Source organism: Dipodomys merriami, unplaced genomic scaffold (assembly GCF_024711535.1).
Source record: "Dipodomys merriami isolate MVZ:Mamm:240054 unplaced genomic scaffold, mDipMer1.0.p SCAF_16, whole genome shotgun sequence".
NCBI lineage: Eukaryota > Metazoa > Chordata > Mammalia > Rodentia > Heteromyidae > Dipodomys > Dipodomys merriami.
In genome coordinates, this window is record NW_027202937.1 from 26,525,971 (window position 1) to 26,541,092 (window position 15,122).

General features: G+C 44.5%; 1 protein-coding gene across 5 annotated transcripts in view; it reads right to left on the reverse strand.

Moving 5' to 3' along the window:
- The window catches only part of Gcnt2 (glucosaminyl (N-acetyl) transferase 2 (I blood group)), a 100,451-nt gene that overhangs the window by 41,898 nt on the left and 43,431 nt on the right, over positions 1-15,122 (reverse strand). The window contains exons 1-2 of one of the 5 annotated variants that reach the window (XM_070024592.1): positions 10,971-13,701; positions 9,488-10,329 (exon numbers count right to left, since the gene is read on the reverse strand). The exons of 3 other annotated variants lie outside the window; for them this stretch is intronic. In XM_070024592.1, coding sequence (XP_069880693.1) covers positions 9,488-10,214 — 727 coding nt within the window. In that variant the 5' untranslated portion in view covers positions 10,215-10,329; positions 10,971-13,701. Of the gene's footprint in view, positions 1-9,487; positions 10,617-10,970; positions 13,702-15,122 lie in introns of those variants that run through there. One more of the 5 variants, XM_070024590.1, reaches the window with a different exon arrangement.

Sequence of the window (15,122 nt, forward strand, 5' to 3'; positions counted from 1 at the left end):
GAGGATATGCTTGCTAGGTAAAAAGAACCCTATGAAGCTGGACACCAGTGGCTCATGCCTGTAAGCCTAGCTACTTGGGAGAAAGAGGTCTGAGGATTGAGGTTCAAAGCTAGCCCTGGCAGAAAAGCCGATGAAACTCTTATCTCCAATTAACTACTGAAAAAGTGTGGCTCAAGTGGTAGAACACTAGCCTTGAGCCATAAAGCTCAGGGAGAGCGTTCAGGACCTTAGTTCATGCCCAGTATGGGTACAATAAACAAACAAACAAACAACAACAAAAAGTGTTAGAATGTTTTGAAGTAGACTTGGGCAAGAGAGACCAGTTAGATGAGTTTAATAACAACCTGTTTGGCCAGTGGGTTAAGGACAAGACTGATAGGAACAGGATTAATCACTCAATCCCAGCCCAAGCAGGTGTATAGATGTGCTGATTAGATTTGTGAACCTGGCAGGGAGAAGTTGCCCGCCATGAAGAGTGACGATGACTACAGACATGGGGAGGAGGCCAGTGGTCGGAAAAGCAGCAGGTACATGCAAAGAGCAAGGAGATGAGGGTCCGGAACACAATGCTGGGTTCTGATCCATCAGTGCTCTAACCACAAGGTGCTTCAATGTCAAGGACTTCACTGAGAGAACAAGAGCCAGAGCAAACGGAGGAAAGAGCCCAGGAGGGCGCTTACCTTTATAAAGCCAAGTTTCCCTCATTTAAAATTTCACTTTAGAACTGTGGTTCTGAAACTCAACTGATATCAAACACTCATTGCAAGAACTGGGAACCTGCTGGGTGCTGGTGACTCATGGTTGTAATCCTAGCTAGGTTGAGATCTGAGGATTGCAATTTAAAGGCAGCCTGGGCAGGAAAGGCCTTAAGACTCTTAAGCTCCTGAAAACTAGAAGTGGTACTGTGGCTCAAAGTGGTAGAGCTCTAGTCTTGAGCATAAATAGCTAAAGGATAAAATGAGGCTCTGACTTCAAGCCTAACAACCTACAATAAACAACAACAATAAAAAAACAAACAAGCTGGGCTTTGGTGGCTCCTGCCTGTAATCCTAGCTATTCAGGAGGCTGAGACCTGAGGATTGTGATTCAAAACCAGCTGGAGCAGGAAAGTCCACAAGACTCTTATCTCCAATAAACCACTTCTGGTAAGAAGTGGCGCTGTGGCTCAAGTGGTAGAGCTCTTGCCTTGAGCAGAAGAGCTGAGGGACAGCGCCCAGGCCCAGAGTTCAAGCCCTATGACCAATGAAGAAAAAACAGACAGACAGCTTTTAGAAGACAAAACAAAAAACATCACAACATTTTTTTTCCTTCCTAGTACTGGGGTTAGAGGGCTTAACCTCAGGGCCTAAAGCTCTGGAGTGGTTTTTATTCAAGGCTGGTTCTTTGCTCCTTGAGCCATACCTCACTTGAGCCACACCACTACTTCCAGCTTTTTGCTAGTTCATTAGAGGTAAAAGTCTACCCCACTTGGGAGAAAGCAATAATCAATACCATCTCTTCCCCCTCTGATTTGGAATGCCATACTATTATTAAGTAATTTTAAATGAAATTTCACTTAATTATGGTGTCTTTTTCTTTTTTTCTTTCTTTTTTTTTTTTTGGTCCGGTCGTGGGGCCTGAACTCTGGGCCTGGGCGCTGTCCCTCAGCTCTTCAGCTCAAGGCTAGAGCTCTACCATTTGAGCCACAGTGCCACCTACAGCTTTTTCTGCTTATATGGTACTGAGGAATTGAACCCAGGGCCTCATGCATGCAAGACAAGCACTCTACCACTGAGTCACCTTCCCAGCCCTGTGGGGTCTTTTTCAAGACTTTCTTCTGTGTTCCATTGACCATTTTGGTCTGTTCATGTGCCAATACTGTGAGAGCTATTTGTTTGTTTGCATTTATTTTTGTGTCAGTACTGGGGCTTGTACTCAGGGCCTGGGTGCTATCCCTTTGCTTTTTTGCTCAAGGTTGGTTCTCTACTACTTGAGCCAAAGCTCCACTTCCAGCTTTTTGGAGGTGAGAGATAAGTCTTTAGGATTTGTCCACCCAGAGTTAGAATGACAATCCTCAGATCTCAGCCTCCTGAGTAGCTAGGATTACAGGCGTGAGCTACCAGAGAGTTTGGGGGGGGGAAAAAGTGTATATATATAAATATATATATATATATATATATACACATATATATATACAAAAAGTATATATATATATATGGTAGAAAAAAAGAGTAAATGATAGTAAATGCAAATGCCAAGTTAGTTGAGAGTGATGATAACTATTACTATTAATCTCTAGAAAAATAGAAGAAAAAAAAAGATGTAAGAGCTCAGTTGATAAAAATTCCCATTGTCAAAATTTAATCCCTAAAATTTGGCCTTATTCTTTTATCCATTAAAACATGTTCAAAACATCCAAAAAAAAAAGTGAACTAAAACATTCTTATGAAAGAAAAGGATCGTGAGAAAGGTCAGAGCAAAGGTTCAAATGAAGAAACCTAACACAGGAAGGGAAGACGGAAACCAAAGGAAACCAAAGTCAAAGCACACACACAAAACTCCGTGGCTTCAGGAGTTCTGCCTAAGTAGGCAAAAGAAAGTTCTAGAAGAAGAACAAGAAGAGCTAGAGAAAATGGGTCTTTCTTAAGAGGTGGTATGTAGAAGTTGAATATAAAGGAGCAGCAGAAGCCAGGTGAGCTACTGCTATCACAGGCTGGGCTCTCTACAGGGCCAAGGTCCTGATCACAAGAAACAGAATGATAGGCCTGCTGCCTGGCTTCCCTGAAGAGGGGAGTGAGACTGAGGCTTCCCAAGGGAAGAGGGAGAAAAGAAAACAGGAATGGAGAGCAGGGGAGGGTATGGAAGGGAGAGGGGGTGGGGTTGGAGGAAATCGAGAAAAGGGAAAGAAGGGAAAAGTAAAGTGAGGCTTTGTGACTCTTGATACCTCTAGGAGTAGCTTTTCTTTACATTATCTCCAGGTTTAAATGTTTGGGGTGTGTGTGTGTGTGTGTGTGTGTGTGTGTGTGTGCGTGCGTGTGGTGTGTGTGTGTGTGTGTGTGTGTACGCACGTGTGTACTGGGACTTGAACTCAAGGCCTTGTGCTTTCCCTTAGCTTCTTCCACTGAAGGCTGGTGCTCTATCACTTGAGTCACACATCCACTTTTCGCTTTTTGCTGATTAATTGGAGATAAGGGTCTCACAGATTTTTCTGCCTAGGCTGGCTTCATAGATCCTCAGATCTCAGCCTCCTGAGTAGTTAGGAGGTGTGAGTCACCAGTGCCCAGTTTATCTCCAATTTTAATTGACTTCCACTTTGTTTACTGACACCATGTAATTCTAGGGTACCGCTCATCTTGGTTGTCTTACTCTTGGAAATATTTTAGGACTCTTGATATGCCTGGAAAGGGGTTTTTTTTTGCACTCACTTTGATGTTGATTCTGTGTTTACAGAAGAGTTTCCCCCTTAAAAGCACAACACTAGCTGGGCACCAGTGGCTCACGCCTGTAATTCTAGCAACTATGGAGGCTGAGATCTGAGGATCGTGGTTAAAAGCCAGCCTGTGCAGGAAAGTACATGAGACTTTTATTGCCAATTAACTCCCAGAAAACAGGAAGTGATGCTGTGGTTCAAGTGGTAGAGAGCTCAACTTGAGCTATAGAGGACAGAGATAGCATACAAGTCCAGAGTTCAAGCCCCACGACCGACCAAAAAAAAAAAAAAAAAGCACAACACTGAAAACAAAAGAAGTGATGTGATTCAAGGCCAAGGGCCCCAAATCTTCAATCACAAAAGACACTCCAGTATCTATCACTGGAATAGCTGGAATGAGTGGTTAGATTTGACCTTGCCTTTGAAGGTGGAGAGAGGACATTGGCTGGAACTTTGGGGAGGACCCACCTACCAGCCAGATCTCCTTTCTCTACGAAGCAATCCAAGATGGGAAGGAGGCAGAATCTCCAGAGATGTCATGCTATCCAGAAATACACCAGCGGAGTCAGACTGGCCAAGTTTCCTTCCTCTCTCGGAGACACCCCACCCATTCCTGAAAGAGAATATGGGATACCACCACCAAAGCCAACGGGGAAGGTAAACCCCAGCCACTTTTCTCACTGTGGATTCCTGAGGCTAACAAGCAAGGTTTTTAGGGGTCTTCTAGAATGAAAGAGGCATGTAAAGTAGAGGCATGTCTTTCTACATGGGCCCATTAGGGCTTATTGTTTTGTTTGGTTTTAGTCCTTTGCATTCACTAGTAGTCCAGAGGGGTTGTGATCATTCCACAGATGCATAGTATTTTTTTTGGGGGGGGTCCGGTCGTGGGGCCTGAATTCTGGGCCTGGGCGCTGTCCCTCAGCTCTTCAGTTCAAGGCTAGCACTCTACCACTTGAGTCACAACACCACTTCCGGATTTTTTCGTTTTTGCTTATGTGGTGCTGAGGAATCGAACCCAGGGCCTCAAGCATGCAAGGCAAGCGTTCTACCACTGAACCACCTTCCCAGCCCATCGTATTCTTTGAACAAGTTCACTCCCTGTATTACCTTAGCTCTTCACCCTTTTTCAAATATTACTTAGTACTTTTCACTAAGCTATCTTCATTTATTCACAGATGGATAGCTAGGACAGATATAGATAGATAGCTGATAGGAAATAGATGAGAGTCAGGAAATAGATGATAGTCAGAGACAGCTGATTTATAGAGAGATACCTACATAGATAGACACATTGATTGGTATTCTTCCATTCTCTTCACCTCCCTTAGCCTCTCCTTTCTCCCTCTTCCCTCCAGCTGATCTTGAGGCAGGAGACATACGTGAGGAGACAGGATTAATGGAAATTAATTAATAAACATTACAAGAGCCAGACTACAACATTAGAATCAGGAAGTAAAAACTAGAAGACCAAAGCAAGGCTCCCCTTTCTTTTAGATATTAAATGACACACATAGGAGACCACAAGGGGGATGTTTTCATGAACCTTCTCCTTTTACATGTTAAGAAGCTGCTGGGTTCCCAGTAGGGGCCTCTGACAGAAAGAAGGAGGCAACTCTGGCAACAGGAAGTCCTGAAGGTTACCAGGGTTTGGGGTAAGGCCTCACCCGTTTTATCCACCCCAAACCATTGTCTACAGATTAGAAGTTGCTAGGCAACCTGACCTTGTGTTTTCTCCAAGCTCAGAAAGCCTAGGAACCCCCTTCGGAGTCTGCATTCCCATTTCCTGCCTTAGGGGCAGGAAATGTTTCTGTTCTCCATTGCCCCCCCCCCTTTATTCAGTGACACTTAAATAATCCTTGCTAAAACTACCTTGCCTTCTCTCCATTTTAGACCCGTTGAAATGTCTTCACAGGTGGATCTCAAGGACCTGTGGTTTCCATAGCAACTGGGAAGCCGAAGGAGCCCCTCCCCTTTGGTCAGGTGACTCTTGCAGGCAGTCAAAACCTCTGACACTCAAAGTCCACCATCCTCATCCGCGTTTTGCTGAACCCTTCTTCCCATACTGGGGAACATTTGAGGTTCTGTGAGCTTCCATGACTTAAAGGACATTATTCCCACCTCAGGTCCTCAGCTCCACCCACACCTGAGCTCCTACCTGCCCTATAGTTCCCGCCAGATGGCTGGCCCCTCCCTCTCTCAGACCCAGACCTACCTGCCCCTGACTGGCACCAGAGCTACCCACCTGGACAGGGGCAAACGCCTTATATGCTCCCTCTCCCCGGGGGAGATATGGCCCCTGTAATAAACCTTATAATAATCTTTCCCCAGTGCCTGGGTGCCTCTGCGTGGTCCCCTGGGATGGTGGTCCTGGATCCTAACAGAAGGGATCAGACTATTGCTGCGAGAGTATGTTAGACCCCCCAAACCTATAAATATATATATTTTGAAATGGGAAGCCAGATGCCACTGGCTCACATCTGTAATCCTAGCTACTCAGGAGGCTGAGATCTGAGGATTGCAGTTCAAGGCCAGCCCAGGCAGAAAAAAGTCCATGAAACTCTTCTCTCCAAATATCCACCAAAAAGCTGGAAATAGAGCTATGATTTGACGTGGTAGTACCAGCCTGGAGCATAAATACTTAGGGACCACACCCAAGCCTTGAGTTTAAGCCCCAGGACCAGCACACACAAAAAGTTAAAATAGTAAGTTTTTATTGTCATAAGTTTTTATTGTCATTATTATTTTGCATCACCAACAGAAAAAAAAATGGGGTCTAGGTATGTTGCCCAGACTGGTCCCATACTGTGATCCCTCTTACCTTAGCCTCCACAAACTTAGATTCTTTCCTTCCTTCCTTCCTTCCTTCCTTCCTTCCTTCCTTCCTTCCTTCGTTCCTTCCTTCTTTCCTGTTAAAGCCACAAGCCACCCTTATACTGAGTTACAAAATGCCTTCACCTCAGTAGAGTACTTGAGGCCATTTATGGCCAGAACCAAACTTTAATCGATTTTAAGGGAATAGTGGAACTAGAAAGGAATGCAATATTTAAATATGGAAATCAGCTTCTCAGTATCTAATGTTCCCCCAATTACATAATCACAAAGGGAACAGCAGGTTAAAAGTAAAAAGACAGAGGCCAAGGGGAGCAGAGGAAGGGAGCTAGGACACAGAGAATGTGCTAGGCAAGTCCTCATGGATTCACAACCATAACTTGGTATTTTCCAGAGAACGTGGGCATGTTTATCGCCCAGCAAGCCCAGCCCTGCAGCCCGGAGCACTTCCCAGCATTTCCAACTTGGCGGCCCCCCAACAACCAGAACAATGGTTGCTTTTCTCTTGCTTTTATAATGCTGTCTAGTTCATTAGATATCATTTTGTATTTTTTTATTGAGTCCAAACCTTATTGTTTACTTCCAAAGAAATCTTACCTATCGTATCTTATATATTAAAAAAAAAATAACCCATCTGGTAAATCAGTAATTTGATGGGAAAGAAAGGAGGTCTAGAATCTTATTATTTGTCTCAAATAAAATAAGTTTCTGCTAAAAACAATATGCAGCTAAGATACATGCTTGAGTCCAAATAGTTATTGTAAGGTCCACTCCTGGATGGCAAGCAGACTCCACCCTCCTCGCAGCAAAGTCTCCACCCAGTACCTGCGTTACCTAGGCAACTGGCACACCTGGAAGAGGTCACATCTGCATCCACTGAGGTCACATCTGAATTTGATGTGGACACACCTTTCTCCGCCCATACCCTAGATAAGGCCTAGCCCAGGCCCAGCTGCTGCCTTTTCCCAGTTCTCTCTCCTTTCCCAGCTCTCTCCCTTTCCTGGCTCTCTCTTTCCCAGCTCTTTCCCAGATGCCCTCTTTTCTAGCTCTTTCCCACCTCTTTCCCAGGCCTTTCCCAGCTGCGTGGAGGGCCAGCGTGGCCTGGTGCTAGCCAGAACGATGAATAAACCTACCCCTTACCTGAATACCACGTGCGTGGTGCTGTTCTTACTTGGCAACCTCTTTTTTTTATAAACCTAACAGTTATCTCAGTGGGTTTTAGAGAAAGGTAGCTGCGGTGCCATAGGAAAGCTTCTTGCTTTGGCATTCATTCATTCATTGATTCATTCACTCGCTTAGAATTCAGTAGCCTCCTAATATGTATTTATTGAGCCAGTACTATGTATTCTGAGCATTTCACTTCTAGCTGACTCGTAACACCTAACACAAATAACAAAACAGAAAATGACTCTGGCTTTCAACAAACCCACGCAAATAGGAAATATGATTATTGAGATGGCAATAGGCTCTTTGAAGGGAAAAAAAAATCATGGTGGTATGCAAGTCCCAAGCTGGCCCATGACTTGGTAGGGGGACGGTTCTGGTGGTCAGAGCTGCTGTTCTGAGATATGACAGCTGTGAAAGAGGCTTGTGATTCTTCAAGGATGGGCAGAAGGATAAGCCAGGCAAAGATCTTGGGTGAAGAGCAAGTCTGACAAATTTAGGAAGAGAGAGCACCAGTGTGGACTGAGAACAGAAACATCTGATGTGGCAAAGATTCTGTAAGATGCTGCACGTGGCCAGGCCACGGTGACTCAAAGCCTGTGATCCTAGTGTCTCAGTGTGATGACCCCCAAAAGAATATAAAATGTGAAATTAGATACAGAACAAAATTATTGATTTTGAATAGGGCCAAACTTGAAAGGCAGGATCTCCCGGTAGAAAACAAACAAACAAACAAAAATCCCTCAAGGCTCGTCATTAAAAGGAGACATTCCAGAGATAAAGGCTTGAAGTAAATTAGTGAGTTAAACACCTGGTTACTGGAATTCAGTTTAGTAGTAAAACAATCCGCCATGGGGCCTCCCCAGGCCAGGGGTGACTCAGAAGGCTACCCCTTTTACTGTAACTACTAGTTTCTAGAAAGTAGAAACACCTGGCCCGGAAACCAAGAATTGCCTGTTGCTTAAAGGTCAAGAAATTATTACAGGGGTATTTATGGTTCTGTTTCAGGAATGTTTGTGATTTACGCGCTTGCAAAATAACTGCTAAGTTCTGCTTCTGTGTACCAGCTCGCTTGCATCTGCTCTAAAAGAATGTATGTTTTGCCTTTATAAACCCTGAACTATTTGAGTTCGAGGCTGCTCACTGCCAAATTGAGTTAGCCCCGGCCAGTCAATCCAATAAACTCCAGCTTTTTAAGATACTGGTCAGCATCTATGACTTTGTCAAGGGGGTCAGTCCACTTCATCAGGAGGCTGAGATCTGAAGATTGTCATTAGAATTAAACTTGGGCAAAAAAAAAAAAAAAAAAGTCCAAAGACTTTATAGCCAATTTAACGAGGCAAAGACCAAAAGTGGAGGCATGGCTCAAGTGGCAGAGTGCCAACCTTGAATGGAAAAGGCCAAGTGCGTGCACGCGCGTGCGTGTACACACACACACACACACACACACATACACACACACACACACACACACACACACACACACACACGACAGAACATGGCAAACTAAAGAGAGATACCACAACGAAGTATTCTAGTTAGTGTGAGAATACTTTAAGGTCAAGTTAGTGTTAGAATACTTTAGTGATCACATAGAGAACATGATATTGCATTTAGAAAGGATGAGAGTGAGTACTACACATTTTAGTTTTCATCTATCTTCATGTTCTAATTTTTTTTTAAGTGGTAGATTCTTTAAAAGCCTTTTCAAAGTCCGACATCCCTCAGTATCCCTGGGGGACTGGTTCCAGTTCCAGAGTTCCCCTTGGGTAAAAGAACCACAGATGCTCTGATCCCTTACATAAATATTATGTATTATGCTACATATGTACAAATGCTCTTCATATACTTTGTATCATGTCTAGATGACTTACAAGAACTAAGAAAATGTCCCTGTCCTGTCAGTAGTCAGAGTATTTTTTTTAGGAAATCATGACAAGAAGAAAGTCTATACATGTGTAAGAAAAGAAACATTTTTTCCATTTGCGTTTGGTTGAACCTTCAATATGGAACCTGTGGGTGTGGGAAGCACATATCCCCCTCAAAAAAAAAAGACACCCCAAAAAACCATGAAATCTCACATACCTGGAATCCTATTGAGCGTCACCCAGAAATGTTCATCCGGACTGAAAGTGTCCTTGGACCACTGGAGCAAATCAACAGCCCGTGAGTCATGGAGAACAAAGTTAGCAAACTCTCTTGATAGAGCAACATAAGCTGAGCCAAAGTAAATGGTGAGGTTATGCGGAGGTGGCGGCTTCAAGGTGGCCGTTCGGATCACATAGGAAAGCTCTTTACCCAGATGCTCTCGGTGGACAAACTTAGTCCTCCCGACGGCGTGGGCTGGGGGCAGCACCCCTGGGGTGAGATTCTTCCCTTTAAGTCCTTTCAGATACTGCACGATTTCCCTGTTGGTCTTCAGGGGGAAATCTTGCCCACAGGTGTTGAGGAGGTACTTCCAGGGGACCTCAGTGGCCACCAGATCCTTCAAGCAGTTCAGGTCAGCCTGGAGCCTGGAGATCCCACCATAGACCACGGGTTCCATCTTGGAAGCCAGAAACGCATTTGGGAAGCAGCTGACTAACTGTCCCACGGCTTCTTTGAATTCAACTGTGGCCTTTTCATCCACGTGAATGCAGTAGACATTTTGGGGCATGTAGATGGATCTGAAGAGTCTTGCAAAGGTGTCAAAATTATGATGAATGACCATGATGTACGCCAAAGGAAATTCAACTTCTTCTTGAGATAAAGGAGCTGTGATATAGTGGCTGTGAGTCGAGTATTCCTTGCAAGAAGATTTCTCATAGATCATGAGCTTATTTCTCCACAGGAAAGGAGTTTTCCCATTGATAAAGGATGTGCAAACTTGAGTCAGAATCCTAGCATCAGAGATATTTAACCTCTGGTAGCTTTGATCTCCCCCAAAGCTGAACACATAGAACACGATAAAAACAATGACAGTAGAGACAGAAACTATAAATAGGGACCGCACGGATAAAGGCATGCCTCAAAGAAGAACGAGAGAGCCAAGTCCACCCAGATGTGCAAATCTGTTCCCAGACTTATTTTTTCTCTTTCTTTCCAATTCTTACTGTGGTACATACTCCAGTGATTGCTGCCCAGAAAGACGTGTTGTAGTTTTATTCAGTTCCTTGTCCATAGTCTAGCTGCGTTCTCTCTCCCCCTCTCTCTCTCCCTCTCCCAGTCCCCGTCCCTGTCCCTCTCTCTCGCTCTCTCCCCTCCCTCCCTCTCTCTAGCTCTCCCGCTGTCCCAGCTGATATTAGAAACCAATCACACACACCCCCTCCCGGCTCACTAGCTAGCTCTTCCAGCTGATATTAGAAACCAATCACGCCCCTCTCCAGCCTCCTTTGTCTAAAAACCCCAGTAGCAGGTTGCTTAAGCCCAGCCTTTTCCTCCTCCCTCTGCTCCTAATTTTCTTCTATCTCCTCCTTTTTTGCCAAAACTCTGCTAACTCTTCTCGCCCCCCCCCCCCTGCAGATTTAGCTTCCCGGATCTCTCTTCTTTCACTTCCTGTGTTTCTCCCCACTCCCATTCTTGTTGTTACCGTTCAGAGAATTCGCACTGTGAAAGCCGGTGTGAAAGGGCAAGGCGACTGGCATCCTGCGGCTGCTTTCCTCAGGGTAGCTCAGGGCTATGTTCCCCAGCCTGGTTTCCTGGCTGTTCCAGAACCACCCACGGCACATAACATAACCTCTGTTCTGCAAGTCTCAAATGGCAAAATGTAAAATAAAAGAAACCCCCTTTCATGCTTTCTGGCCCCACCCCATCGGTTTCCAAAAGAGGAGCTTCTAGGAGGAGGAGTTTTGGTCTCCAAGGAGATGTGAAGTTGCAAAGGTTTCAGGGAGGGGGGTAGGGGCGGTCCAGGAGGTACTTTGACTTTGAAAGGAATCCTCACCTCACAATTCCAGCATCTGCTCTGGTTTGGCTGTAACTATTGGGGCCAGATGAACAACTCTTGAGCCATACTCGCAGGTTTGGATGACATCTGAGGCTTCACAGCAACAGGCTTGATCAAGACCACAAGTGATGTGCAGATAGAAGATCCAAAGTGCAGAGTCTCATCGCCCCAGGACACGCCCCAGTGTTTATGAACCGAGTAGGAGATGAGTTCACAAACAGCATTTCATTGAAGGAATTCCAAAGTCTGTGACTCAGAAGTTTTTCACCTTCAATTTTCCATTTTTTCACCGCGTGTGTATGCACATGTGTGTGTGTGTGCATGCACATGTGTGCACATGTGCATGTGTGTGACAGTCCTGGGACTTGAATGCAGAGCCTGGGCAACTCTCCTTTTGCTGTTTCACTCAAAGCTGGCACTTTACCACTTGAGCCATGCTTCCATTTCTGGCTTTTGGGTGGTTGATTGGTGGTAAGAGTCTGAATTTCCTGCCCAGGGTAGTTTCAAACTTTCATCCTCCCATCTCAGCCTCTTGAGTAGCTAGGATTACAGGAATAAGCCATGGGAGCCAGGCCTTATGACTTATTTTTGACTGGCAAATAGCTTCATGCATTTTAAAACAGCCTTTTAAAAATGACTTTCAAAATTACTGACTTCCATTTCCCCTCACCACTCTATGTAAACACCACTGGGTGGCTCTACTCGCCCCAGCATTAAGTCACAGTGGAAACTATATGTCTACCCCATCTAGTAAAGGAAGAATGTCCTTCAAAACACGTGCTCTCCCGCCTTCTAAAATGCCTCTCCCCTGCTACTAATGAAACTTACAGGCCACCACATCCAATACTTACTTTCACCAAGGGAACAAAAATGAAAGGTACCCTCCAGCCCACCCAGATGCCACTTCTCCAGCTCATAGTACTTTTCATTTTTCTAGCTTTCATTATTTACAGTTTTTTTTCCCCAAGTCTATTTGGGATTTTTCTTTCTACCTTACTAAGTTATCTATGCACTTCCCACAAGTAAACTCTTGCCCTAACCAACCAGATTCTTTTTTTTTTTTTTTTTTTTTTGGTCGGTCCTGGGGCTTGAACTCTGGGCTTGGGCGCTGTCCCTGGGCGCTTTAGCGCAAGACCTGTGCTCTACCACTTGAGCCACAGCGCCACTTCCGGTTTTCTAGTGGCTTATTGGAGATAAGAGTCTCATGGACTCTCCTGCCCTGGCTGGCTTTGAACCGAGATCCTCAGATCTCAGCCTCCTGAGTAGCTAGGATTACAGGCGTGAGCCACCGGCGCCCGGCTAACCAACCAGATTCTTAGGTCAAATAGAAAAAGAAAATAAAGGGCTGGGAATGTGGCTTAGTGGTAGAGTGCTTGCCTAGCATGCATGAAGCCCTGGGTTTGATTCCTCAGTACCTCCTAAACAGAAAAGACCAGAAGTGGTGCTGTGGCTTAAGTGGTAGAGTGCTAGCCTTGAGCAAAAGAAGCCCAGGGACAGTGCCCAGGCCCTGAGTTCAAGCCTCAGGACTGGCAAAAGAAAAACAAAAAGGAAAAAAGAAAAAGAAGATATAGGCCTTATTGTATAATCAATTGATGAAGGGGTTGTACTAGGATTTGAACTTGGGTCTTTATGACTGCTAAGCTGGTGTTCTACCACTTGAGCCACACCTATAGTCCTATTTTTTCTTGGTTATTTTGGAGATGGAGACTCACAGACTTTCCCAAGCTTCAAACTACAACCTTCCAAATCTCTACCTTCTAAGTAGCTAGAGTTATAAGCATGAGCCACAGGTACTTGGCTAGAATTCTTTATAACCTCTGCAGTATACAGCAATTTTTCGGTTAGATAATTCTTTTTTTTTATTTTTTATTTTTATTTTTTGTCAGTTGTGGGGCTTGAACTCTGGGCCTGGGCGCTATGCCTCAGCTCTTCAGCTCAAGGCTAGCGCTCTACCACTTGAGCCACAGCGCCACTTCCGGCTTTTTTTGTTTATGTGGTGCTGAGGAATCGAATCCAGGGTTTCATGCATGCGAGGCAAGCATTCTACCACTGAGCCACCTTCCCAGCCCTTGGCTTAAATACTAGGTTATTATTTCCAAACAACCAAAAGCAATTTTAGTATCTTGTTTGGCAAAGCCTTGGGACTCAGAATGAATATTAAAATATTTGCAGCCTAACAAAGCATTCCATGTACAGATATATAACGTAATTAAGGCAACAGAATCTGTTTATAATACCATTTCCAGTGGAGAATAAACATAGGCTCAGATTCACACAGGCTGAGGAGACAGACATTAATGATGTTACTATATTAAGAAGTAGAGACACAAGCCAAAATAGAAACTTTTGTAATAACTCTGTATTCAGCCCAATAATTCACATAGCATGTGAATTATTGAAAGCCATAGCTTTTTTTTTTCTTTCAACAAATTTACCTTATCCTTAGGCTAATTTCTCCCTTTCTCAAGTTCTGGTATTTTAAAAATCCTTACAGGAAGCCAGGTGCTGTTGGCTCATACCTGTAATCCTAGCTACTCAGGGGCTGAGATCTAAGGATCACAGCTCAAAGCCAGACCCGGCAGGAAAGTCCATGAGGCTCTTATCTCCAATAAACCACCAGAAAACCAGAAGTGGTGCTGTGGCTCAAGTGGTAGAGTGCTAGCCTTGAATTGAAGAGCTGAGGGTCAGTGCCCAGGCCCAGAGTTCACGTCCCACAACCGAAAAAAAAAAAAATCCTTACAGATCTTTAACAAAATGGCTATCTTGTCTTATGAGAGGATGCCTTTCCTTCTACATAGTAGTTACTTTGATTTGTTTATCTAGCATGGAGTGTGGTAAGCTTTGTAGCTATTGTGACTAAGAAGGCCCAGCTTTCCCTACCTGCTTTTTACTCTAGCCAAAGGCAGAGTTGATGTTTACATGCCTAGCAACCATTCCTTAGCCCTCATTTTGGAAATAATTATTTCAGAACTAACCAATGAATCAGGCTAGACATGTTTACCCTTCCCCCTGGGACATCTTACAGGCCTTCTTTGATTATATCCAGAAGCTTTGGGAGAGGAATAGTAAAGGGCTTCTGGGGCTTGAACTCAGGGCCTGGGTACTGTCCCAACCTAGTGCTCTATTGCTTGAGCCACAGCTCCACTTCTGGCTTTTTGATAGTTAATTGGAGATAAGAGTCTCACCTCCCAGGCTAGCTCTGAACTGTGCTTGTCAGACCTCAGCCTTCTGAGTAGCTAGGATTCGGCTAAGAAGCCTTTCTATGGTGTATGTTTATTTAAGACTTTTTCCCCTCCAATTATAAAGATCTATACAACATAGCTCCAAAATGAAGACAGCAGCCAGCTGGGCTACTTGGAAGGTTGGGGAAGGATGATTATAAGGTCAAGGCCAGCCCGAGCTACCAAATGAGACCCCCCCACACACACACACAAAAGCAAACAACAACACCCACAAAAAAACAGAACATGAAAAGAGGATCCTGGATTTCAAATGCTGGCGGCTCTAACCTCAGTGAATAAAAAAGAAAGATACGTCCTCTAATAGGCACTCAGTGTCTCTTGGATTTCTCAAATGCACAGAGCAAAACTGTGTTCATCTGACCCAGTAAGACCTGGAACTAGAGGCAGGCAGCACTGAAGAGTTGCTGTTTGCAAGGCTAAGCTGAGCAAAAAAATAGGAAGAGACAAAAAAAAAAAAAGGAAGAAGGAAGAAGAAGAAGGAAGAAGAAGGAGAAGGAGAAGGAGAAGGAGAAGGAGAAGGAGAAAGAAGAGAAGGAGAAGAAGGAAGAGGAGGAAG